At 35.3% G+C, this 25,818-nt stretch overlaps 1 protein-coding gene across 6 annotated transcripts in view; it reads right to left on the reverse strand.

Moving 5' to 3' along the window:
- LOC148674925 (nuclear receptor coactivator 7-like) overlaps positions 1-25,818 on the reverse strand; it is a 43,757-nt gene continuing 17,939 nt past the window's right edge. Inside the window, exons 4-18 of one of the 6 annotated variants that reach the window (XM_088625691.1) lie at positions 14,709-14,788; positions 14,067-14,174; positions 13,860-13,976; positions 12,908-13,033; positions 12,627-12,811; positions 11,083-11,915; positions 10,640-10,808; positions 10,074-10,107; positions 5,468-5,475; positions 4,927-5,074; positions 3,343-3,468; positions 2,385-2,537; positions 2,161-2,256; positions 1,971-2,044; positions 1-1,747 (exon numbers count right to left, since the gene is read on the reverse strand). In XM_088625691.1, the coding sequence (XP_088481817.1) occupies positions 1,612-1,747; positions 1,971-2,044; positions 2,161-2,256; positions 2,385-2,537; positions 3,343-3,468; positions 4,927-5,074; positions 5,468-5,475; positions 10,074-10,107; positions 10,640-10,808; positions 11,083-11,915; positions 12,627-12,811; positions 12,908-13,033; positions 13,860-13,976; positions 14,067-14,174; positions 14,709-14,788 (2,393 nt within the window). In that variant the 3' untranslated portion in view covers positions 1-1,611. Of the gene's footprint in view, positions 1,748-1,970; positions 2,045-2,160; positions 2,257-2,384; positions 2,538-3,342; positions 3,469-4,926; positions 5,075-5,467; positions 5,476-6,305; positions 9,982-10,073; positions 10,108-10,639; positions 10,809-11,082; positions 11,916-12,626; positions 12,812-12,907; positions 13,034-13,859; positions 13,977-14,066; positions 14,175-14,708; positions 14,789-16,459; positions 16,894-17,223; positions 17,371-25,818 lie in introns of those variants that run through there. The other 5 variants (XM_088625689.1, XM_088625688.1, XM_088625687.1 and 2 more) reach the window with 5 other exon arrangements.

Below are 25,818 nucleotides of genomic sequence, written 5' to 3' on the forward strand. Positions count from 1 at the left end.
TTAGATATATTTGTTTTTATTTTAAAACATTGCAACAGTACAATAAATATAATCTTGGTAATACCACAGATTTGGTCTCACAAAGATCACAGTATAGAACACTACTCACTGTATTTTTCCTCTAGCATGATTCAACAATGTTTTTATACCTGTAATGTCTAAGCAATGTTTACATTTTATTTAGTAACAAAAGGTGACAGAACAAACTAGCATTTGCAATCTTCAAAAATTAAGACTTTAGTCACAAAAATAATTGCTTCCAACTTCAAAATTGATACTTGTATTGATCATTAACATTGAGAAAAATGATAAGCATTTGGACAATAAAATATTTTGTGAGCAACTTGATCTAATAACAGCAAACATGTTTTAATCTAATAGAAAACAATGTCTAAAACAATGTCTGAATGCTTCTGGTGCAAGGATATGACATTCCAAGAGAACACATTTTATGGTGAACTAATTGCCATTTTAATAGCCAGAAAATTTGTATCAGTTGGTCTCTCTCCTGAAGATGTGGCTAGTTCATACATATAACTACGATGTTTTTTCCAGCCAAACTATAAATGTTAGCATTACAAATCTACCAACAGCATTAGGACATTAAACATTGAAATGACTGCATTTCAAACATATGAACAATCATCAACTCACAAGACAGTGGACAGAAAAAAAAGATTTTCAGAGACAATGGGGAAAATATCATACTGAAGCAATTATCCTTGATCATTTAGTTAAAAAAGGTTTTCTCTGCCTTTATTAACAAGCCTAAGGCATTTGGTCCTGCATGCTGTGCAGCAAAAGACCTTGATTGTAGAGTGACGTTTAAAAATGACATAATGACATTTAAATAAACTTGAAGGAAACACTGAATTTCTTTAAATCCAGTGCCTGCACTGAAACAAAAGACTGATGAACAACTTTTTAAAAAATAAACCAAAACAGTGTCCTTATATAATAAGGGAATACACAGTTCATTTAAAACAGTTTCTTTTAAATATATAAAAGAAAGTTTAACCCAACTAAATAATTGAAAAACAAAAAACTAAACAAAAACAGTTTATACATCTTTTTCAGTTCTTGGACTACGTTTATCAAGGCTACAATGTTTTTGTAGAATTACTCAGTGACACACAAGAGTGAAAAAAAACTTAGGAAAAAGTGTTAAAGTATTATTGTTTTTGAAACATCACTGCCACATTCTATCCACAATTACTGCGATTACTAACACACAAATGTGAGACAGACATTTTCAATGACTAGTGCATTTAATTCCCTTTCGTTATAAACACAAGCGCTTCATAAAGAGCCTAACAAAATATTGGTTCACATCTTGATATGAATTAAGGTTAAAAATTAAACATTTCCAGGAATAATATGGAGGCAAACATCACTTTCTTTAGTGTTTCCTTGAGCCAACATTCTGTGGTTTTGATTCTCTAAAGCAGCACAGTTTAGCCATCATGCTGTGGCCCAGACATCTTCCCAAGCACTGTGTTGTGTGTTCTAAGGCAGCCAGCAGTGTGAATGTACCAACCAGTCCTCACAACTGTTGGCCCTTATGTAAACCATGTTCATAACTAAGGCAACCGATTTCTTTCTGTAACATGTTTATTCAAACGTCCACACTTCGAGATCTTGAACAATGAAATCTTCCTTCTTTGACAGCGTTTCATTCTGGAATGTGTAACAAGGGTAGCTTGAACCATGGTACAAATCTGCATCCAGCCATAAACCAAAGTGTCCCCTAGAAACAAGAAAAGACCCAAATTATGAGAACCTAAATTTTTCAATCCAAAGGCTTGATTAAAAACATTTAATCATTTGAAATTCATTTGGGAATAAAGAAATTGGTAATTTACTTTACAATGAATGTAAAAGAAATGTAGAAGCCATAGGAATATTTCTAATTTATTGTAGTTTTCACTACCAGTCAGACAATAAAATAGACTAGGTTACAGGAAACTCACCCTCCACCTCCCAGTTCTACTGAATCTGTGTCTCCTTTGATAAAGTACGAGTTCTCTCCACTCCACCTGAAGATCTGTTAAAACAAAACATGGTTAAAATGCACATAAATCCAAACTGTAGAGCTCTAGATTGTAATATGCAAGAAATCACCAGTGAAAAATGAACAAAAACAATAAACTGCATGTTTACCTTAAATTCTGGGCTAAAGGTGTAGAGGAAAGTTTCTCCTGTGCCATAGCAGTGATCACTAACTTTAAGTGGATGAGATGTGAGTGCTCCAAATACCTGAAGAAAAAGAACATAAATGAGTTGTTATATTTTAACCTCTGCTGAACTAAAGCATGACAGAAACCTGACTTTATTCTTAAAGCATTATGTTAAGGCTCAGCACAAAAAAGCTGCAATGTCGCTACCTGATTGTCCACATCTTTAATGACCAAGAGCACTGGGCTGTCCAGGTGGGCCAGGTTGCGGTAGAGGGTTTTTAAGCTAGTTCCATGAACTGCTGTACTATAAACCAGTCGCCAAGGGTACCCTTGAGTCCTTGCAGGCAGACACTGCGCCAGCTGGGGAAAGAACAAAAATGCTACTCAAAATTGCGTCCTCTGTTGGTGCAACTTCTTTTTTCAGCAATGTGGGAGATTGCTGAGAACTCAAATAAATTATGCCCCTAAAGTTAGCTGACCTATTTAAACAACAGTGTGATGAAAACTGTGCACAGTGCAGCAGTTTTGAACGTCACAGTGGCAAGTTCCCAGTTTTACACCAGGAATGCACTGTGGACATTCTGTTGTATTACTGTGAACTTTGAGTCCCAATGCATGTCTGTCATACACCTCTGGAACATGCAGTTCACCTGTATGTCATTTCATAGCCATTCAGTACAGAGCTGTCATGAATCAGCTATTTCAAATGAACCAAATTTTCTAAACACACTTAATGATATATTGAAAATTTCTATTTCAGCTCTTCTAAATTTGGTAAAACTAATGTAATACTAATACCAATTCATCCAATGCAATGGACACTTAACAATCTGTCTATTTTTAATTCAGACATATATACAGTACTATGCACATTTAATGAAAATGACTAGCAGATCTCATGTGCACCTTTGAAGGCACACTTTAATTTGGTTGTTTGGACAGTGGGTCTTGTGTGCAAACAATTTTGTATGAATGCAGTAGGAGATTTACATACAATGAACAGCACAGCAGCTGTGAACGAGTGGATTACCACTTTCTCAATTTGTTTAGCCATAAAAGAACAGCACCATAAGTTTGGATAAAGTCCAGAGTGAAATTAAGTGTATTGGTATACTGTAGTTTTAGCTAAAAACCTGACAAGCACTAACAGCAGACTCATGCACACCTTCTCAATGTGTGTGTCCTCCAAGAGCACACTTTGGTCATTCAGGGCAGGCAACAGGTCTTCTTCATCCTCATCCTCGTAACTACAGTAGCTCTGCCGTCGTTTTGCCTCATTGACAGTGATGATCTTGAGGGTGGAAAAAAAAACAAAACTGAGTTTCTTAGCTCCTAGGAAATTTAGTTCCTGAATGTCTTTCAATAAAGAAACAAAGTGATGATGAACACCATAAAATCAAAACATTTATTTAGTTTTCTTAAGAACATATTTTGCTTGTTTCTTTTTGCCCTAGATTTGGTAATTAAATAAGGTGTAAGACTTTGCATGAAATTTGTTTTTATTGAAGCTTTTCTCTGCAACTAGTGGCTGATTTACCCTATTTTTGACGGGTGACTAATTTAACAAATTGGTCAAAACTAGAAACAAATGTCAAATTAATTCAATGTATACATTTTAAAAACTACAGTAAGAGCTTCATGGAAAAGCTAGACAAACATCTTAAGAAAAAAGTCTTTCAATGGAAAAAAACTAAAACCTATAACCTCTGTAAGAAGCACTGCATATTTCTAAAAATACAGTATACTATTACCAGAGGTACATTAAAAATAATCAATACAAATGAGTTAAGAGATTTTTTCTAAGTATATTTCTAATGTACTGTGATGACTATATCCTTGTAGGTAAATAGATCATGCGTGCAACACAAAACCACACACATCTGTTCACTTCGCGTTGTGCAACATGCAAATACTCGTGTCAAAGTCTGAAATTTTACATTGGGTATACAATGGTGACACTATATAATTTTACTTTGTGTAGGGTGTAGGGAAGGGGTGCTTTTAATAAGACAGCACCTGTACTTTAAAGCAAAATACCTGAAACATACAAAAACATACAATAGAGGTACATGACATAACAGGAAACAGTTTTTAACAAATTAAGTTTCACTTTAAAGGTCTGTGTTAAAAATAGGTTGAAATAAAAGGATTTCAATATTCATATTCATTTTCCCACAAGAACACAATAATTTAAAACAAACCTCCACATATGGTTCTTCTTCTCCCTTTGCAAAGTACAAAATCTTGATATTCAATGGCAATGCCTTCATTGCTTATAGCTAGTTTCTTTCCTTCCACGTTAAGCTGTGTTACAGTTTTTACTGACAGTTTTATGCATCTCTACACTCTTTTTTTATATCTGCCACAGTTGCTCTCATTGGCTAATTCATTTCTGTGGTACAGTTTCATTTCTTCAGAAACAGAAAGTGAATGGCACAGGAAGACGAAGGCAGGATGACCAAACATGGTATGAGAAGGAACCTGTGCAGGGTGTTCAGTGATTATTACTATGAAATACTGTAACTGTGGCAACTGTAGCACAAATGTACATGTTGTTTTTACAGTTTGTCTGCAGAATCAGATGGCTATATTGATTTATAGACTGCAGTTATAATGTAAATAAATACAAGTTTGTTTTTTTAAGGCTACTGCACATGTTACAAAAAGCTTAAAAGCTTTAAGCTTAATATTACATCTGATCACCATGCAGTACAAAGGAAAATGCACACATCAAATGAAGAACACTCACCTCCCAACTCTTTGGAACTGGATCACCGAAGAAGTTGTCTATCATGTCAAGCTCATCCTTCTCCACCACAATGAATCCTTGCTCTTTGGCGTCATTGCCATAAATGTCTGGTGACCACTGCACAAAGAAGGCGTACAGATGGTCCACCCTGAAAAAATTACCGTAGAAAAAATGTTAATGAAAACTTGCAGCACTTTCTCCTGTGCTAAATGTTGAAAAGTCCTGAATTAAATCTGATTAAGCTCTGGTCTCCATTTTGATTAATGGAAATATAATAATGCTGATTACTACAATTGTTAAACTTAGCTTATCACCTACTGTAGTAATGTGGGATTGTCTCTATCACATGGGAAAATAATCAAACATTGCGCAATTAGAAACTTAAACAGGACAAAGGATATTTAACTGGTGAAAACACTGTGAAATAACTTTTGATTGCTTAAGATTTCCTTAGTAAATGCTAAAAGTAAAATTAATTGGATTAAAGGAAAGCTTACTGTTATAGGCATGGGCACTGAACTTGGACCAGTCATGCAGGAACTTGTAAATCTTGTATGATCTTATCTCATCTACAAATTTAGTGGGAGGACTGAGAAACTGCTGTGCAACATTTTCACCAAAAGACAAAAACATACAACGTCTTTGAAATTTAAGCACTGAGGATGGTAAAAAAAAAAAGTTTTAACGGCTATCTCAAAATAATACACCCAAGCCCACAAACATACCAAAGCTATGATGAAAATCCAAACCAGCAGCACAACAATACAAATCTGCCAACTGATGATTTCTGACTGTCTTTAATGATTCCCACAGAAGATAACACAACATGGCTAAGTGCTGAAGCAGAAAAGAAAATGGCTTAAAATATTTGGAGATATTGTAAGTCTTAATATCTAAAATGTAAATCAACCATTTTAATACACATCAGGATGAATCTGAAACGAATTAAAATTCATGTGGAAAAATCAAAAGGTGCTAGGTAAATGGTACCATATATCAAAACATTTGTTTTATTGTGCAGCTTTAGTCTGATCTCCATCATCTTTTGTTATGCACAGTTTGGTGCTGAACAGAATCTACTATAACTGCACAGTCAATGCATCTATGAATCTTCAAGTCTGTGCAAGCATGGTAAGATATTCAAGGTACCCCAGATTAACTTTGATTTAACAGGTAAACTGGTATTTAAATATTCTTAAACCTAAATATTCTTAAACCTTATTAAACTAAATTATTTTATTTTAAAATATATGTTCAACCTGCAAATTACAAAGTATGTAAACATGTGCATAAAGGCATTTTACACACAGGACAAAAACATTTATGCATAATTATCTTAATGCATTCTTTTAAAACGTGTAGCTCTTTTTGTTACTTACTCTTTAATACTGTAAGCAATGCCCATTCTGTTCAAGGTTATTGAACACGGAGCTCTAAGTTGCTCTTCTGTTCCACTACAGCAAATGCATGCACCTCCTTAAAGCCACATTTATAGCAAAACGTTTAGCTAAGATAAGCAACTTTGTTAATATTCTCAAAAAGTTCCCCAAGGCCAAGAACTAAAGGCATTTCACAACTAAGACGGAAATCATTTTGAGTTGAAAATTAACTTAAGCTGCCTGTCTAGATTGGATGTGGTTATTGTATTTTGTCCAATCAAGCACTGTACAGCTAAAGATGTTGCAAAGAACATCATATCTGTTGCAAATCCATAAGCCCTACAGGCTAAGCAAAAACAACTTAAGAACTTGCATGCAACAAATGTCTAATAAAAGTAAATTTATTAACAGGGCTTGCTGCTATGTGAAACAGAAAAAGAGCTGTGGAGAATTTCCATTCCTTTTCTGAATAAATCAATTATGACAAGTGACTATTTGATCTTATTTACTGTTAAATTTTGTTTGCTTTGTACAAAGCGGTTTCTGCATATTATGGTCTTGGGTTTCAGAACATATGTTTTTTCCCTAATTTTCTCAAACATGTGCATTCCAGATATTGGATATTAATTCTGGTACTGGTGTTAATATAACTCCCCTGTAAACTATTTTGTATCTGAATTTCACACAGACCAGCCCTAGTGCTGCTTTCAACTCATTTCACAGGTACATAAACACAGACTGGCCTTTTGGACTGTCAGGTAATTAATTACACATGCAATTTGTTTTACTCTCCTGGAAAAATCAAATATTGTAAATTTTGGATATCACCACCCATTTCACTGGTAGCCTTGGGTTGCATGCAATTTCTAATGTAATATCAGGCAGGGTCCAGAATCAAGTATTAGAATTAAAGGGAAAGATATGTAACCAGTTTGTGCATCTCTACCTTAATACAAATCAGGTCTTTGAAGATGATTACATGGTAATCAGAGCACCAATTTCAATCCAAGGGCATGGCAAATTTATTAATAGTATACTGCAGTCTCAGAAAAGTTTTAACATAGGTTTCAAGCTATATTCTTTCATAAAGTAAACAGTATTAAAACAAGCAACCATGCTATAACCTGTGATGTGAACATTGTTATTGCAACTGACCTTAGTATCAATCAGTTGCTATATACAGTTCACCACTGATAATAAAGTTTTTGTTTTGCAGAGAATAGTGGGATGAAATAAATCACACTACCAGCAGCAGAAAGAAATAAAATGCAAGAAGCAAAATTAAATGTATAGAAATTTACCATGACCTTGTAATTAATGGCTAAAATATTAAACAAGTATATATACTGTATATATTCAGTAGTTCAGGTGGGTAGCTGCATCAGCATGCGTAGGCTACAAAGGCTCCACGGCTGAAACATTATGTTTTCTTTCTTCTGTTTTCAGCAGGGAATAAACCGATTACTTTTTCCTATATACAGTGTGTACAGTATATATATTCAGATTTACTAGCTATTGGACCCGAACACATCAAGTTTTACAACTTCTGTAAAAACAAAGTTTATCACTTAGCTTTAATTAAAAAAAAAGGAATTTAACCTTCACAATAACCAAAAGCCATACAACTAAAAGAAAAACAATAGAATGAGGTTGTAGGGTCATACACATGGTAAGATAACACCACAAAGGAGTATTTCCTGACACAAATGCACATGCAGTGCACACAAAGCACATGGCATTCTATCTCCGGACATGTTAGCTTATGATTCTTACACAATAGTTTCTTACACTTAAAATGGTTTTTAACCCAGCAGTACAGCAAACCTTAACTCTGTATGCAGTCATTCCATTTCTTTTTTTCTTACAATGGCAGTTAATTTTGTTCTGATGTTCAGGATTTTGAATATGGGTACTTTTTTAGTGACATATATACTGTAAGTTAGCTTAAAACATATGCAGTATTAGTGATAATTTTAGTTACATGTACATTTGTAAGATACTAAAACAGTTGTGCGGTAACATGCTGTCATTTTGTTTTAAATAAATGAGGTACAAAATAATTCAAGGATGACAAAGTTACCACAGTTCAATATTATTTTACAGAATAAAATTCAATTAGCACAGGAATCCTTTGTCACTATAATATTTTTCCAATTGAGATCAGAATGGGAAGCTATAAAAGAAAGTTTAAAACCATCAAACAGAAAAAAATGTTGCTTTTTTCCTTGTAACTTCACATTTATGTCTGTTCCTTTGCAGTCTCTCCATTACTGTCTGTTACATTGCACACTGACCTACATTTCCTTGCAGACCACACTGCCTAAGATGTCTATACAGCACAAACTCAGCTTTGGCACAGATAAAACCTTCTTAAGCAGAAATTAAACTATTAACTCAGGTTATACACCTGGACTCGCCAGTTGATTAACAAGCTATAAAACATGCAGCACGTATTACTGCTCAGCTGTCTGTGACATGGAGTATATTATACAAGTGATACAAGCAAATTACCCCACAGTTTAACAAAAGCTTGTTACTTATTAGCAAGAAAAAAAAACTATGCGTTGTCACACTTTTAAAAATAAGATTCTTGCCCCATCTTCTTTATTATTTCAAACTGCCCATGCACTTTGCAAAGATGAAGAAAAATGACCTAGCTCATCACTATATACTGTACCACACAATGGAGCATTAAGTGATGTATTTTTGCTGCAATCATTTTTGAAACTACCAGAAAGAAACGTGTACTGAAATTGGGGTAATCAAGAAAACCTAGGGCAAAGAAAAGCAACTCCAATCACAGCTCCTATTGTAACATCATGCCCAGACTCGCTGAATATTCAGTGACTGGGAATTTTCCAAAATGTCTGTTAGTTTTGGTGGAACATATCCATTTACTTGACATCAACAAGTGAAATGGTAAGGCAAGTGTAATAGTATTAAGATGAAGTCTGGGTGTCTGAGGGAACATTTTTTAATTCTGGAACCAATTGGAAATAACATGGGAAGTAATGGAAATTTAATTTCATTACATGTATTTATACCTTATGAGCATCTGAGGAATAAATTCAGCTTGTATAATGAGGGATTACTGTACTAATGAAATTTGTATTCAGATTCATATGAGGCAAAATATAGAATTTAAGCTTTTATTTCTATATATATGTTTAGCCATGTTAGAAAAAAGCCATATTTACCCACGTGGTATTCAATGCCTCAATTTCAAGTCAGTGTAACAATTGGGACAAACAGCTGATAAATATTACCAATTGTACATGTGTTTGCACCAATGTGAAAAAATGAAAAGGCTGTGAATGTGCAATTTTGGGTCCAGCCTTTTGAGTTAACTTAAGTTAAAAGGCTTTAACCAAGAGGAAGACTAGAATGTTATCTATGACAGAAAAGCATGAAATTGTGAAGAAGAGAGCAAGAAAATTCCAATAAGAACCACTGCAGGTTCCAAATGGAAGGTTTTGAAAAAGAAACTCCTGGAAGAGTAAGCAATTAGCAAGGGCCAAGTCATCCATATAAGACAACAGCTGCTGATGACAGAGAAATCAGACCTGTGCAGAATAACTCTAAAATGACAACCAAACACATTGCAGACAATCTCCAGAGTGAAAGTATCTCAATACACTGCGCACAGAAGACAGGAGAATTACGAGGGTTACACTACAATATGAAAATCCCTCAGACTTGAAACAGTTATTGTTCTGATGTGGTTTAACATGTATTGTATGCATGAAAATATCCAAAAACAAAACTGACATTCTGTCCTGCTGACCCATATTTACTGTTTGATCTGAAATACAAATTTCAATACTGGTTGGTAAAGAAAATGCATGAGTAATATGCCCATAGGTGCATTTGGTCTATGCAACTACAGTATGTTTGGTTCTTTACTTTAAGTGAGCCTTTAAAATTTCATTTATTCTAAGTAACATTAAAAATCTGTTTTTCCTGAAGTTTAAGGGAGTAAACATGTGACAATGTAAGGTGAATGGTGGCTGAAAGAACACTGAGGCAAAGATTGTCCAGCTACCTGTGTTTCACCAAGCAATGCTATTTGTCCTCATAAGAAATTGAGTACAATCCACGTCTATTGTCTCAAACACAGTCAAGTTGCCCAAACACTTAATGTGAGATTGTTAACTAAATATTATTTATAAAATTAAATCAACAATAATTGCATTTCATAATAAGGCAAATAACTACACATACATCATTTTAGATCTTTTTTTTGCTTAGAAACTTAAGTAATTGTAATTTCCAAATGAAAAATAAATCTTTACCTTTTTTTTTCTTTTTTTCTCCATTATTGCAGAGAAACTCACCTTTCCTGGGGTACAGCAAACCAGTACTCTGGCTGTTTCCCTCTCCTTCCATACTGGTGAGCTGGACTTGCACTCTGACATGCAAATGTCTTCCTCATAGGTCTCCCCACCTTGATACACAGGAACATTGGAGGCTTCTTACTTTTCTCTTCTTTTGACGGCAGCATATCTACAAAAAGCAACATCTACTAAGAAATATTTTCTTCTCTATGTGCAGCAGAATTGATCAATTAGTATGGTTTGATTTGCTAAAGAAATTCTAAAACACAAACAAAAATGTTATTCAATTCTCTTCAATAATAGTTGTAATAATATAACATAAACAAAAAAGTTAAAGACAAAAATCAATTAAACTTTATTTTGAATTCAACATAAATGAAACCCCAAAACATAAAAACAAATAGGAACATCAAGTACAGTTTGAAAGGAACAAAAACACTCACCCTCAATTGGTCCCTGTATCCTTTTGAACAACCAGGACTTGATTTCAGATTCCCTGTTCTGCTGTTCCTCTTCCTCAGACTGTGGTACTGAAAGAGGCCCATCTCCATTTAATGCATCAGTGCTCTGGTCTGGCCCTGGCTGGTTCTTCTTGGCAGACACTTCAGCTCTCTCACAAGAGCTAAGCTTTCTGTTCTGGTCCATAGTGGTTTCTTGAACAGATGTTACTAAACAAGTGTCGTTGGGTGTTTCAGATTCAGCTGAATCTACATATGAGGGTTCAGCTGTAGCAAGTGCTGTCTCACCTCCATGTCCGTCATCAGGCAATTTTCCCTCTTTAAGTGCTTTCCCTTTTGGAATCTCTGTGTGAATGTAAACAGGGGTTTCCTGAGCATTTTGGTTAGAGCCTACCTTCTCCAGTTCAGGATCTTCTCTTTCCTCTAACCCCATGGAAACAACAGGATATAATGTGTGCTCCTTGTGTGCCACTAGCTCCTTGTCTGCACTAGACTGATGGACCAAAGCTTCTAAAGTCCCTTTTTTTATTTGAGTGTCATCACTGGAACCAGTACAAATACCATTTGCCAATGGTTCAATCAGAGATTCATCAGTGTTTCCAGTTACAAGGGGTTCTATCTCAGTGAATCCTTCATCTGACAGTGACTTCTCTGTGGTCTCTGATTCATGTTTGACATACACAGCCTCATCCACACTTGCTAGGCATTTCTCTTTGCTCATGGCCTTAAATCGGCTGAAAGGATTGATATCCTGCTCAGATGAGAGGTCCTCCCACTCCCCAGGCCTGTAGAGGGGACAAAGATCCTTTGGTAGGTCACTGTGAGGGGAGAAATGACCAATGCGTATGGGAAATTAAAATCAAAATGGACAAATAAAAATAACATGGAAAAACAACAAAAAACAACAGCAACAATAATAATAATAGTAATAATGTTGATGATGAGAATGATGATGATAACTTAAATAAGGAAATGCAAATAAAACAATAAATCACTTTGATGCCCAAGAACTTAAAGAACATGGTCCAAAAATGCATATAAAAATGACACTTTATCCTTCGTAATTCCAAAAGCTGGATAATAGTAAAAAAGAATTCCAATTATATGTGAATCATACTTCTATGTTATACCTCATTTGCTGGCGCTTTTAAGATTATATACTCAGTATTAAGCATGCTTTATATCATGTATTTCATGACTTAACATTCAAATTGTTATTCAAGTACGCTTTGACGCTTAAGTCACAAAAATGAACAGAATAAAGATATGAGTTACATTTTCCAAACAAGAGGCTGGGGAGATTGGAGAACTCAATACTGTAAAGTGAACCTGATTTTCAGGAGAGTGAAATGACACTCCTTAGCTAACTCTACAGAAAAATAGTGTTACAGATGAGGCAATTTCATTGCTAATCACAAATTAGGAACTTCCTCATCACCCATTAAACATAAAAACTACATGTATCACACTACTGTATTTTCTACAACAGTATGAAAAACTGAGAATAAGAAAACAGCCCAAAGACTTACGACGGCAGGGCGTCCTTGATCTTCATGTGTGATATGTCGTTATATAGCGCAATAGAGACTACCTCCTCCATGGGACAGATGAGACCATACTCTTCACAGCCATTCTCTATTACAAGGGGGTCAGACTTGTGAGGATCAAACATGATGTTATTTGGTGTCACAATCATTACTCCACCAACTACTCCCTAAAAAAAAAGATGACATTCATATTTAAAAATGCAGCAACTAAATATCTGATGAAATGTAAAGTGAAAAATCTCACGATTATAGCTGACATCCACCTTGCCATCAGTTATATATCTACAGCTCATTTTGAGAAACTTGACTGTTGAAGGTTCCTCCTCTTCAGAGGCTGAAGACAAAATTCGGTGGAGAGGTTTTGATGCTTTCCTGGCACTGTCAGCATACTGGAATTAAATGAAAGAAGAAAAATCATCATTTAACTCAAGCTTTGTTCTGTGGATTCTCACACATACAGCCAGACTACATCAGAACCCATCCAACACACACTATTTTCAAATTACAATCTCAGAATGTGATGCAATTTTGCCACTGATAGAATTGGGCTTAAGTTTACTCTAAATTTAATTTTAGGTAGGCCGTAATTTAATTACTGAAAACTGGAAAAAATAATGAAGAGAATATATTTGGGGCCTTCATTAAGAGACTGCTTATTTTTTAATAAAAACATTTTTAAGATCAGGAAACCTAAAAACTTCAATACCATGTGGCTTGCTCAAACATTTTAAGTATCATATTGATATTGTTTTTAACCTTTGGATGACAAACCTCAAAGGCATAATCATGAGAGAGGACAGTGTAAACTTTCATCTTGGTAGAGAAAAATCAGAGTGGTTTTAATAAAATATGAACCTTGTAGAAACAAACCTACATTTTATTCCATGACAAATTTTGCATTTCTTTTAAAGCACCTAATTTGTAAAACTGGGAATGGAATCAGGTCCAGGCAAAATCGGCTTGGTTTGTTTTTATTCAGGTGGGTAGCTGCATCAGCATGCGTAGGCTGCAAAGGAACAAGTAATAGGTTTATTCCATGCTGAAAAAAAGAAGAAAGAAAACACAATGTTTCGGCCGTGGAGCCTTCTTCAGGTGTGTGAAGTGCACACACCTGAAGAAGGCTCCACGGCCGAAACATTGTGTTTTCTTTCTTCTTTTTTTCAGCATAGAATAAACCTATTACTTGTTTTGTTGGTTTGTTTTTGCTGCTCTTACCGACATTTTGTCAAACTCTGGATCATCAGAGGAGAAAGCTGAAGCAGGACTGCAGGGGCTGAGAGACAGGGAGTTGGTCTCAGTGGGTTGCTGGGTGACATCAGGGACAAATAGCGTCTACACAAACATCAGAAAGCAGATGAACCAACAAGCATCAAACCAGTATGAAACGAACAAGCCCATAAACCATAAATTATTTTACTGTACCTGCCCTGGGACAATAGTATGAGAAAACAGCCTGTTGATTTCCACAAGTCTATTTGGGGTAATGTTAAACTTCAGAGCTATACAATTTAGAGTGTCCTTGGGCCCCGCCTGCAGAAACAAAAGTGTTAAAACATCAGCATCACTGAATCATCTATAGAATAGATTTATACATTACAGTTAAACTGCTTTTAATTACAATAAAATTCTGCTTAGTTACAATATCAAAACCTTCCGTATCATTCTGAAATGAAGACAGAACATTATGCTAATCTTAGGCCTCTGTTCCAGTGCTGATATTACTGCTGTGCTCACAAACTTAGATATTAAACAGATTCGGGTAAATTTAATAAGTAAAATGAAGTTAAACAACAGCAAACATTTGCTATACATGTAGGAATATAGAGGTAAAGTGTTCCTAAATCCTTTCAAACTTACTATTCTAAAATAAAACTTTAAACAAATGGTTAACCTGCATTTGTGACTTTAATATTAAAAATAAATTCAGATATAAATGATGGTATTACAGACCACAAGATGAGATTCAGATTGCCTGATCTAAACTTAATTTTTATCTTTACTGCTTACTTCTGTTCTTGAAATGAACTTTAATAGATCAGATGTGAGTTTGATATAGTCACTTACTGTATATTCCACTGTCCCACTGGGCTTCTGGATAACTCTTCTCTTCTCCTTCTTTGTGCGAGTTTTATTTCGGTTGTCATCTGAAGAAGAAAAGTAAGAAATTTGATGGAAATACTTTCGCTAGAGAAATTTAAAAAGCAATTAAATGAAAAAATGCTAGGCGGCCAGAACCTATCCTGGCAAGCAATGGCCGCAAGGCATGATACACCCTGGACAGGACGACCAGGAGGTACTCACAGCAGGGCCAATTGTCCCAGAAGCCACTTAACCTACTAGTACATGTATGTGTCTGTACCATGGGAGGAAACCCACATGAACACAGGAAGAATATGAAAACTCCATGCACATAGCATACTTGGAATTGAACTCCGAGCCCCAGTTCTGTGAGGCAGCAATGCTAACCACTGTGCCACAGTGACGCTCATTCCTAATGTCAACTGTGAACAAGTTTATTAAAGGACTGTATCACATTTCAATATCCTGGGTATATTTTATACTTGAGGAGTAGGTAGGCATCAGATTATTTCTCTTCCTGTTCTTTTCCCTTTTAAGAAAATGAAAAGGTAAAATTTCTAATAAAAGTTATCCAATTCTCCACTTTATGGTAATGCTACAATAACAGAAAATTTAAATATCACTTTTACTTGACCAGTTGAGCAAGCTTATTAATAAGTTAAGGTTGAACAGCACTCAAAACTATTGACCTCAGTTCAGACATTAAGCAAGGAGTAAAATCTGGTTAAGTTTTAGTTTATGCTGCAATAAACTACATAGGTCAGGTTGCATGTATTGATTCAGAGAGAAAAAGTTAATTAAAACCCTTGTGTTGCAAAAGACATAAGACACTGTAAATGCAAAAAAAGGGAAAAAATATCTTCTCATCTAAATTGAAAAATAATTTTGATATTTTAAGACTTATCCTGGAGATGTCAAAGGATAAACATCTACTCAGACATTTTGGGTCACATGAAGGTTGAGAGTTGGTCTGTAAAAGTTTAAAAAAGTGCGAGTAAAAGAATTTTTTTATAAATGTATCAAGGTTTAAACATTGTAATACTGATTAAATTGGCCTCAAACAAGCTGAGAAAGTTTGGGGTTTGTACTATTACTGCAATATTGAAACATTATAACAACTATGTATAAATGAGATAGTACTCTAATCCACTATGCACTTTGGATTTCATACAGCACTGTGCACATTACTGAATAACCAGACAATGCTTGGCCATCAGTTTAAGCCCCTTTCCATTTAGTGCATATCAGTTACTGTATCTAAGCTTTTGATTTTATGATTACACCTAGGTTTTGCATTACTTTATTTTTCAATTAACTGTCATTTATACAAGGAAAAACAGGCATCCCATTTTTCACCCCAGCTATCGTGCACATCACGACTCGAATTTCTGTTCTGCAAGAATGCCAACACGCAAACTAGGACAGGTTTATATGTTAAAATACAGTAAATGATTTCACAATTAAACGGTTTTAAAATCTGTAAGTAACTTCCCGGTTACGGTTCACATTTTATAACCCTTACACAGACGAAACGACTTGTTCAGGCTTGCTTTTAACTAAAGCAACATACAATAACTGAAGTCCTTGTTTAAGGGTACAACAGCAGTGCCTATGGGACGTGAAACCAAATTAGAAAACCTTCCAGTTATGAATCCAGAAACCTTAACCACTACTCCATGCTACTGCCCATCGATAATTAAGTCACTTATTTTAATTAATAATTTACGAATCCTTACCAATTCTATAAAAATACTCCATGCAATCTAATGACCAACTATAGACCTTCTTGTTTTTTTTAGCATTTATAATGGTTTTCGGAGATGAGGGGGTAAATCCACAGGACTGGGTAGTGTCCTGCAAACATTCCAAACTACGGAATCTTCGGCTTTCTTCGTTTCTCTCGCCCAACTCCAGTGAAGGCGGCAGCCACATTTCATACGAACTGTTTGAATAAGACTCTGCTGCAAACATTCTTAAAGCGTTACTATATCAAAAATACACAAGAACAATGGTGTACACCTGTGCACTAAGACAACATAACTCCTTCAGTCCGAGGGTAGGACATCCTTGTAAATACTCGTAATTAACCCACAAAAATACAAAATGGAAAAAAAAAACATTAATGTTTTTGTTAGTCTCCCAGATTGACCAGCAGGATATGGTTGTTCCACACATTTCTCAAATTTACATACGTCACAGGAAAGCCGGTGGAGCCCTACCCCCGAAGAAAAAAAAACAACCAATACGTATAATACCTCATGTTCAGCTTTACGAGCATACTCTTCTCACGGGCCGCACGTACTACTCGCTTATTGTGTTAGTAACGCCGAGGGCAGGGCTCATTTTATGTTCCAAATAGTCTTTAAACCTTCGATTACTCAGATGCAGAAAACAAAGACACGGGGATACGGCCACCCCTATTGCATCGAGCCTTTTCCAGTACATTCAAGCATTCAACATGCAAGGCACACGGAGAAAGTCACATTTTTTTAAAGCTTACCTTTTACATAATGGTGCAAGGTCGGGAACATGTCAGTGAATAAGTACTTAAATTGATAGCAACTAGTGGGGTGTAATCCAAAATCTGAGACTACTTCACAACATATAGCGCACTAGTTGCATAATGATTCCACTCAAGAATCAAAAGATACAAAGTACTGAAGCAAGATAAACTCAAACAGTGCTGTATGTTATCACAGATGAGTATTATGACATAGACAACTTAAAACTTGGGGTCAGCATAGCTAATGTACGAGATAAATACCACTGGATTTTTTTACTTTTTGAAAGCATAGTTCGTTTCGCAGTACCCTCATAATAGACTCCCACTAAAACGTCGACAATATCGACATCATCTAACAAATACGATCCGTGCTGTATTAAAGCCCACTGCACGGAACATTTGTTCGTGTACTGAGGGCAATCAGCATGGACGGACTGTCAAGTTGTATCTTTAAACTATTCTATTTTACATTATTTTTTCCAAATGTTAGCAAGTCAACCCCTCTTCCGTTAAAACAAATATTAAGTACTACTTCATCCGCGGATTCTACCACGTGCTACTTTAAGTCAGCAGCTCTTAATGGACCAACTTTTATCAATTCCATATTTACTCTATTTAAGAAAACGATCAGGTTAGAATGAAAAGCCCTTAAGATCTCCCCTTAAATACTAGTTTTAATCTTTTCTTGTTTATTTTTAATGTAATCATTTTATATTGTCTTTATTAAGATTTAATTGAGAACAAATTGTCATTGGTCCAGAATCAAGTGGCCATAACCACTGCTCCATGCTGCTGCCGAATTTAAGATTAAGCAATAATTGAAAACTAATGCATTTAAAATATTCAGTAAATTACATTCTATCACAAAAGTACAGTAGAAACTGATAACCAGCATCAGAATAAGATAAATATAGAAATTCTAAAGCTTTCAGGAGATGGTTTACACCTTTTTAATTGAAAATTGTAGTGAGAAAAATACAATCAGAAATGAATAAAAGGCAAAGTTGTACATTTATACATGTAATATTAGTGCTGAATGATGCACACAAATGCAGATTTCATTATCTTTTCATTTTAATTCACATTCTGCTCTCTAGTTACTTCACCCAAGGACCTTCCTTACAGAAATTCTTCAGGTCCTCCAAGAGCTCCTCCTGTTTGTACAACAACAAAAAAAACTGAGTTGGGTTCAGGAGATTGAGAGATTGAGGTCAGTTTTAGACATGTGATTCTGTTCTGGTTTAACTATCTCTTTGCAGAAATTGTCACTGTCCTAGAATGTTCCCCAGTGATTGTGGCTGAGTTTCCTAAAAGAGAGCTTTACGTTTTCAGCTAAAATACCTTCTTAAACTTTGAAATAAATTTAAGAAACAGAAGACACAAAAGTACAGTATAGCAGAGCTTCATCCACGCTTTCAAAAGCATAATTCTTCTCTAGGTTACCTGTGGGTGACAAAGTACAAAAGTGAGAAAAGTTCTGCCATCAAAAAATTCTAAAAGCCTGGCCTACTTTGTGGTTAGATGAAACACAAAATGACATTTCTGGTACAATGTGTTGTTTATTTGTTTGGTGAAAAAACAGTGACACATGAAGAAAACCGACATTACAAAAAAGGTAAAGAGCATAAAGTAGTAGTAAAACATTCTTGAGTAATAAAAACATTAAACACATTTTTCATCCTATTTTTAAAATCTGTAAATTATTTAAAAACCACACTAAGCAGATACACAAGGATGTAAACTAAGAACTACAGGGAAAGAGAAATGAAATGGATTTTGTTTTATAAATGTCGGGAGTCACAAAATAACTAGCGGACTGCATCACAAAAACACAATCTTATGAGCTTGGCCAGCTCCATTTGGCAATTGACTGAACCTCATCATGCCATTGCTGAAAGGATAGGCTGGCAGCATTTACACTGTGTCAGCAAACGAAGTTGTATGCAGCTGAAAGTTATTTTGAAGATTTAAGTGACAGTTTGCTGTCTGATCACAAGGAAAGGGATATGATCAGCTTGGTTAGATTCACTAGTAATAGGTTTCCTGTCTCTTATACAATTCAGCCCATAAAGAGAAAAAAACCTTCCCTTCCAAATAGTTCAACTGGACTCCAATTCAGATTAATCTAAACCAGGTGCCGTATCCCAGTTTAGTCTTGAAAGAATTTTGTATGTATACATAAAATGTATTTTGTTGTTCATGAGGGATCTGTGCAGTAATGTCAACAGTCAATATACATTGCAAAATAATTTATTAAATGTTAAAAAATTGCTTAACCACACTGAACTAATGTAAAAGTTCCATGTTTTATTACTTAGATATTGCTAAGTGATGAACTAGAACAATTATTTTTTGTCAGTCACTATTTTCACATCTACATTTACTCTGTACCTAATGTATCAGTCATAGGGCTGAGCAATATGGCCAAAAACATTATCACGATACAAATTTTCATATCAGTCGATATCGATAATTATCATGATAAATGTCAAATCATTATTTCTTTCAAGTTTAAAGGCAGATTTATTCTCCTGAGTGAAAGTTGAAGAAACCAGACAGTTAATTGGTAAATTGAACAACTCTTTATTTTAAGAACACAACAAACACTTGCAAAACCGCAGAAACATTAAACAAATCTGAGATAGAGAGTATTCAAGTCTTTTTTTTTGTCAAAATATGCATGAGTAAAATTTACAAAACCTGTTTTACAGTATACTGTCCCTGTCACTATACTGGGGCTTTAGGACCCACATGGACCACAGGGTGAGCGCCCCCTGCTGGCCCCACTAACACCTCTTCCAGCAGCAACCTTAGTTTTTCCCAGGAGGTCTCCCATCCAGGGACAGGCTCACACCTGCTTAGCTTCAGTGGGCTGCCAGTTGTGAGTTGCAGGGTGATATGGCTGCTGATTATGATCGTAAAAAGCCAAAATATCTCCAAATGACCGAAGTTGAATGACCTTTTCTGTTGACGATGTCATCGTCCTTCGAGCTGGTCATTGGCAGCACTACATTTGCTTCAGTGTCGCTCATTTCTCCACTCTAACTACAATCCTGTCAGCCACCACCGTGTGGGTAAACAACACCACGTTAGCTGCCTGGTCTGCAACACACACGCGCACTCACGCAGTATTTTGTGCGCATGCGCATATCATGCGCAAAGCATAAACATATGTATAGAATATTTATCAAACTTTGTTAAAATTACATAGAGAAAAATTATATCGCGATAATTATCGTTATCGAATTATCGCCCAGTACTAATCAGTCATAAACCACTTCTACTTTAACTGCAGTAAATGCATCTACAACTACTAATTTGCACAATTTTCTGTGCCTTTGCGTAACATATCTATTAAAAAAAAAGATCTCATTCACTGAAAGTAAGTATGACAAGTTGAAATTTTCATTTTTAATTACTTCTAAAAGATGAATTGTAAGTCAGTAATCACAAACTGCACACACAAAGAGTACATACCTATACACTCTAAACATTTCAGTTTATTGCACTACAGATTAGCAACATCTGAATTTCCATTACAGCTATCCTTAAAGAAAGGTACTTATGATTCGAGAATATCTGTGCTAGAGTTCACGTGTGTATTGATACAGACCACTGAAAAAGATGACTAATATTTTAGTAGCCAGAACAAGACATCATATATTTCAGAACCTAAAACTCTTACAAATACATTTTACCTCCAGATCTTCTGTCGATTTAAATGTGACCTGTTATGTTGACATCACTCACCAGGAATCTCTGGAAAGTTCAGTCATGCCATTGCAAGCAGCTAACTGTGCTATACATGTAACATGGTGCTTATCTTGACCATGATGCCCAGGTGTGTGCCTGAGATTGTAGTTTCAATATGAAAATTGCACATTCTATACTGCACATATATATATCTACAGAGGAATGCTTGAGCTCAGGGTTTCACATCAGGCAGTGTTAAACCTGTTTTTGCACATCAGGAAACACGGTGTTAATGCTGTCCAAGAAATCCAAATATTATGGTTTTAGCTTGCTTTATTACAAGCTTCTGACTTGAACATTTGTCTCAGCAGCCATTAGGACTTGCTTTAAACCCACAAAACGTCAACAGATTTCACGTAGTAATGTAATGTTTTGTTGGCATCAACCACCAGTTTAGTTTCTCTAAAAACGGACATTTTCCACTCATTTACATACAACACCACACCAAATTTGTTCTTACTTGCCACAATACTGATTCACCATTATGGTTTATGCGGCGATTAGGAGCATCTAAAACTGTTCAAGTCAGATCTGGATTACAGAATAAAACCCGCAAAACATGTTAAGTTTAAGTGTAAGTTCAAGTTCGCATAACTGAACAAAAATGATCAAAACTAAAGATTACATTTCTTTAGTGATTATGTAAAAGCCACTCACATATCAAAGAGGTAATTTGCAATTATTTTTAATGATTTATTAATACAATAAATATTTTCAGTGTGCTAGAGAAGACTAATGCAAAAACTGGTTTTTGATTTGTTTTGTGTTATATATACAGTACATTTTACACCACTGTCTTACACCTTCTTTATTCTATCATTACAGTACCCACTGCAGGGTGCAGAAGTTATTTTGTGGTTTCTAATGTTTTTTCAGGTTACTACCAACTCTTCCTGCCTGCATATACTAAGAAATGAGTCAATGGAATTTCCTCTGCGTCAATTAAAGGGTACGGGAAATTAATATCGCTATACAAGAGCTAGGGTATTTTTTTGTCTACCAGGAAAGACCACATATTCTTTCTTGGGGTAGAAGAAAAATGGTTATTATTAAGGAATTAAAGTTAAGATGCCTTAATCAGTGCCACATGATGTAAGAATATTCCATTATCTTTTCTATACCACCCCTAAGAAGTCCCTCAGGGACACATTTTCATTTTATTCCTCTAGCTCCATTTCCCCTGTACTTAATACAGAGGAATGGTCAGCATTGTTTCAATTATTGATCATTCTTAGACTCTCAGTCAGCTAACATCCATGAGAGACATTAAAAATGTTCACCATATAAAAGCAATCAAAATAATGGCTAAAAGCCAAGAAATGATGCAAGAGATGATGCTTCATTTACCTACACACTGTCATCAAAGATACCACAGGAAAAAACAAAAACAATAATGAAACCAGAGATAACTATGAATTTTATAGTTCAATTAAAAATACCTTTACTAATTTATGCACAAGATATGAAAAGCACAGTGATGTACAAAATATTTACCAGGTAAATGATTTTAATGAAACCTGGAAAGAATTTGATTAGTGTTGTTTTTTCAAGTTAATAATGAGCACTTTAGAAATTAATGCATAATGCATGTGGAAGTAGTATTAGTTCCACACGCATTATGCAGATTGTTCTTCTGACTAAATACATTTCAATGCCTTTATTATCACTTATTGGGGATGTACATAATTATTTAATGCTTTTTACATCACAGCCAGATAATGTTTCATGTTCAGACTACAATAACAGGATAAAGCAGCAGTGATGTAACAGATATGTCCATACCCAGAATGTGACACTAATTTCAAGTTTGCACAGATGTACAACCAAAATAACCATTAAAGATGACAAATAAAATGGCTTTAGGTTCAATAACATAGTAGATAAATAATTCCTTTGGCTTAATGTTCAAAACATGTTCTTCTGTATACAAAACCTGTTCTTTTGTATACATACAATACAAAAAGATATGAGTACAGTAGTGGAGAACTTTCACGATATTTTCACCATCATCATTATTAGTGTTTACTGAAAACAAAGATTGCCTGTGGATTATAAATTTGGTCAATACCCTCATAGCAATGTAAACCAATACAACTGACCATTTTACTATTGCCTTCTTGCTTACCTCACAACAACAAGCGTTTTAAAGTGTCTTTTGTGTTAACCTGCCAAGGAAGCTATGTTTTTCTTTTGTGTTTATACTAGTTATATCGGAAATGTGTTATTTTTGAAGGTTGTGTGCTACAGGTATCTTCACTGTCTCACACCTTGGCCTTCTTCTGACTTTCAGACACCCACAGTCACCACCTGTGGTTACAAACTGATCATGATGCATAAAATACATACACAGTCAAAACGCTGTTTTTCTACTTTTCACCACAATATTAACCTTCACTTGTTCCTAAAAAAATACAATGGCAGTTACATATTATAACAATTCCATATTGTATTCAAGTTTTGCTTTTCTGGTTAGCCTGTTTGCACTGCAATATTACAGAGTAAATTATAAGCATAATAAAAACAGCAAGGGTGCAATATGATGTAGTCTTTAGTTAACTATCCAACTTGGCTGTCAACAGATGCATTTCCCATCTGGCCTTGACGGTGAAATTTTAGCAAAATTAAACACAAAGTGGTCCATAGTAAGTGTATTAATAAAAGACTGTATCAACAGTAAACATCACTGTATCAAGGTTAAATAAAAATGCATGCTCCAGTCTTTTCACTATTACAAACTGATTCAGCTGGTTGACTTGAAGTTAAATTGATAATTAAAAACAGCATTAACTGCAGTAGCTAATTCCATCCAACACATACATCTTTCCTGGAAGTTTAGCTTGGTAGGGAAAAAATGTGGACTATAAGATTTATGCTTCAATAACGGACAGAAAAGTGGAGAAAATGTTATTTCAAGTTTAGACCAAAGTGGTTCTACTATGTATTCAGAACAAACACAAGGCAGTATAATATATACTGGAACAAAATAATAAAATAGTTAATACTTCTACAGCTTCTAATCAACAAAGTAATCAGAAGAAAAAAAATCAGATATACACTAGTATGGAGGACACGAAAAAACATACATACTAAAAACAAGGGAAAGAAAATAATGTGAAATCTGATAATCAATGGATGAATATATGCAAATGTCAACAAAGCTCCACAAGTTTACAAACATGGATAAACCTCTGATGGAAAAACTTGAATCTATTCGACATTAACCCCAAAATACAAGTAAAACAAATTGTTAACACTTCTCAGTGTTGGAGGTTTTGTAGAGAACAGGTATCAACTGTTAACTGTTCACACACATATATCCTGCTCCTGTCCACAGATACTCCATTATTGACAATGCATACACCTAGCCCTTAATAAGACTGTAAACTAGGTTATACCTTTTGGATTCTCACTTATGTATTTAGAAAATTTTCCTTTTGATCACACTGAACCAAATGAGAGATGTCCTGTATACAAGGAATACTTCTAGCTGATAAAAAAAGCAATCAAGAAAAAGGCTTATTAAAGAACCTCTAACATCTGAACAGTTGATTGATATTGTAAATTAGATTTATAGGATGGAAAGGATCATGTATTCTCTTAATTTACAGTTAAAAAGGCTTAACCAGTATTTGCTAACATGCATTTAACCCCTCCATCTCTACTGGTACAATGTACAAAGGTAAATTTGTAAATCAGTGCAATTGTAAATTGAAAGAAAAGATAAAGGAAGAAAGCTAAAATCAATAAATAAGAAGTTTATGAAAGAAAAATTCTCACTACTTTACAGAAAAATATTTGAATGTTGAACGTTCAGAGTGCCTTACTCCCATGGGTGAAAATAATGTAACGTTTTTAGTCCTGAACAGCAAAGACTAAGACAGAAACCCAATACATTTTTTCCAAAAGTCCTCAACAGTACTGGCAAAAGTAACCCTCAGGACTTCTTAAGAATCAATGGTGAAAAACAAACCAGAGGATAAATGTGTAAGTGGAAGTGTACTGGAAAATGAGAACAGGAGACACTGCTTCAGGCAAAGGGTTGTAGAGATCTGTTGAAGTCAATACCTTGGCTTCCTAAAGCTGGATATATTCCTCAATTAGCTAATACAAAAAAATAAGCAAGCTAGGTAGGCCTCCTCTCATTTGCAACCCTTCTCTATTTTCTCATGATTTATTTGGTTATATTTCTCCATCCTGAACAGCTGTGCGGGCACGTTGGTGAATCCCTTTAGTCTACCAACAATATCAGCCAAACCTTTGCAGTACTAAGGGAACAATATAGCAAGGGAACTATCCACACACAATACCAGAAATAATCTTTAATATCCCAAGGTGGGACTGTAAAATACCATGATTTACAGTTCAGTTCAGTTTGTCATTCTGCACTTATACAGATGTACAAGAGAGAACGAAATATAGTTTCTCCTGGCCCGAGGTGCACAATACACTAGAAACAATTAGCATAAGATCAGATCACTTTATTGGGCATATACAGTTTCTTGTATTAGGAATTTGTCTTTTCACATACCCCAACTTGCTCTCTATGAGACAAACAGGGAGAAAAACTTGTGGTCAGGGCACAGGGTTGACCATTTATATGACACCCCTGGAGCAGCTGGGGAGCAGCTCAGGGGCCCAGTGGAGTAGGACTCCTCTGACGGCCATGGGATACAAACTGGCCACCTTCCAGCCACAGGTGCAGATCCTGAGCCACAGAGCCACCGCACTGCCCTTTTTTTATCATAATGTCACAGTACAACACAAAAGAACACACGAGGGGGAGGGGGGGGGACCGAGACCGACAATCATTAGCAGCTATTGAGGTAGTTGCAGGGGTGG

Source organism: Lepisosteus platostomus, chromosome 3 (assembly GCF_059453375.1).
Source record: "Lepisosteus platostomus isolate fLepPlt1 chromosome 3, fLepPlt1.hap1, whole genome shotgun sequence".
Classification (NCBI taxonomy): domain Eukaryota; kingdom Metazoa; phylum Chordata; class Actinopteri; order Semionotiformes; family Lepisosteidae; genus Lepisosteus; species Lepisosteus platostomus.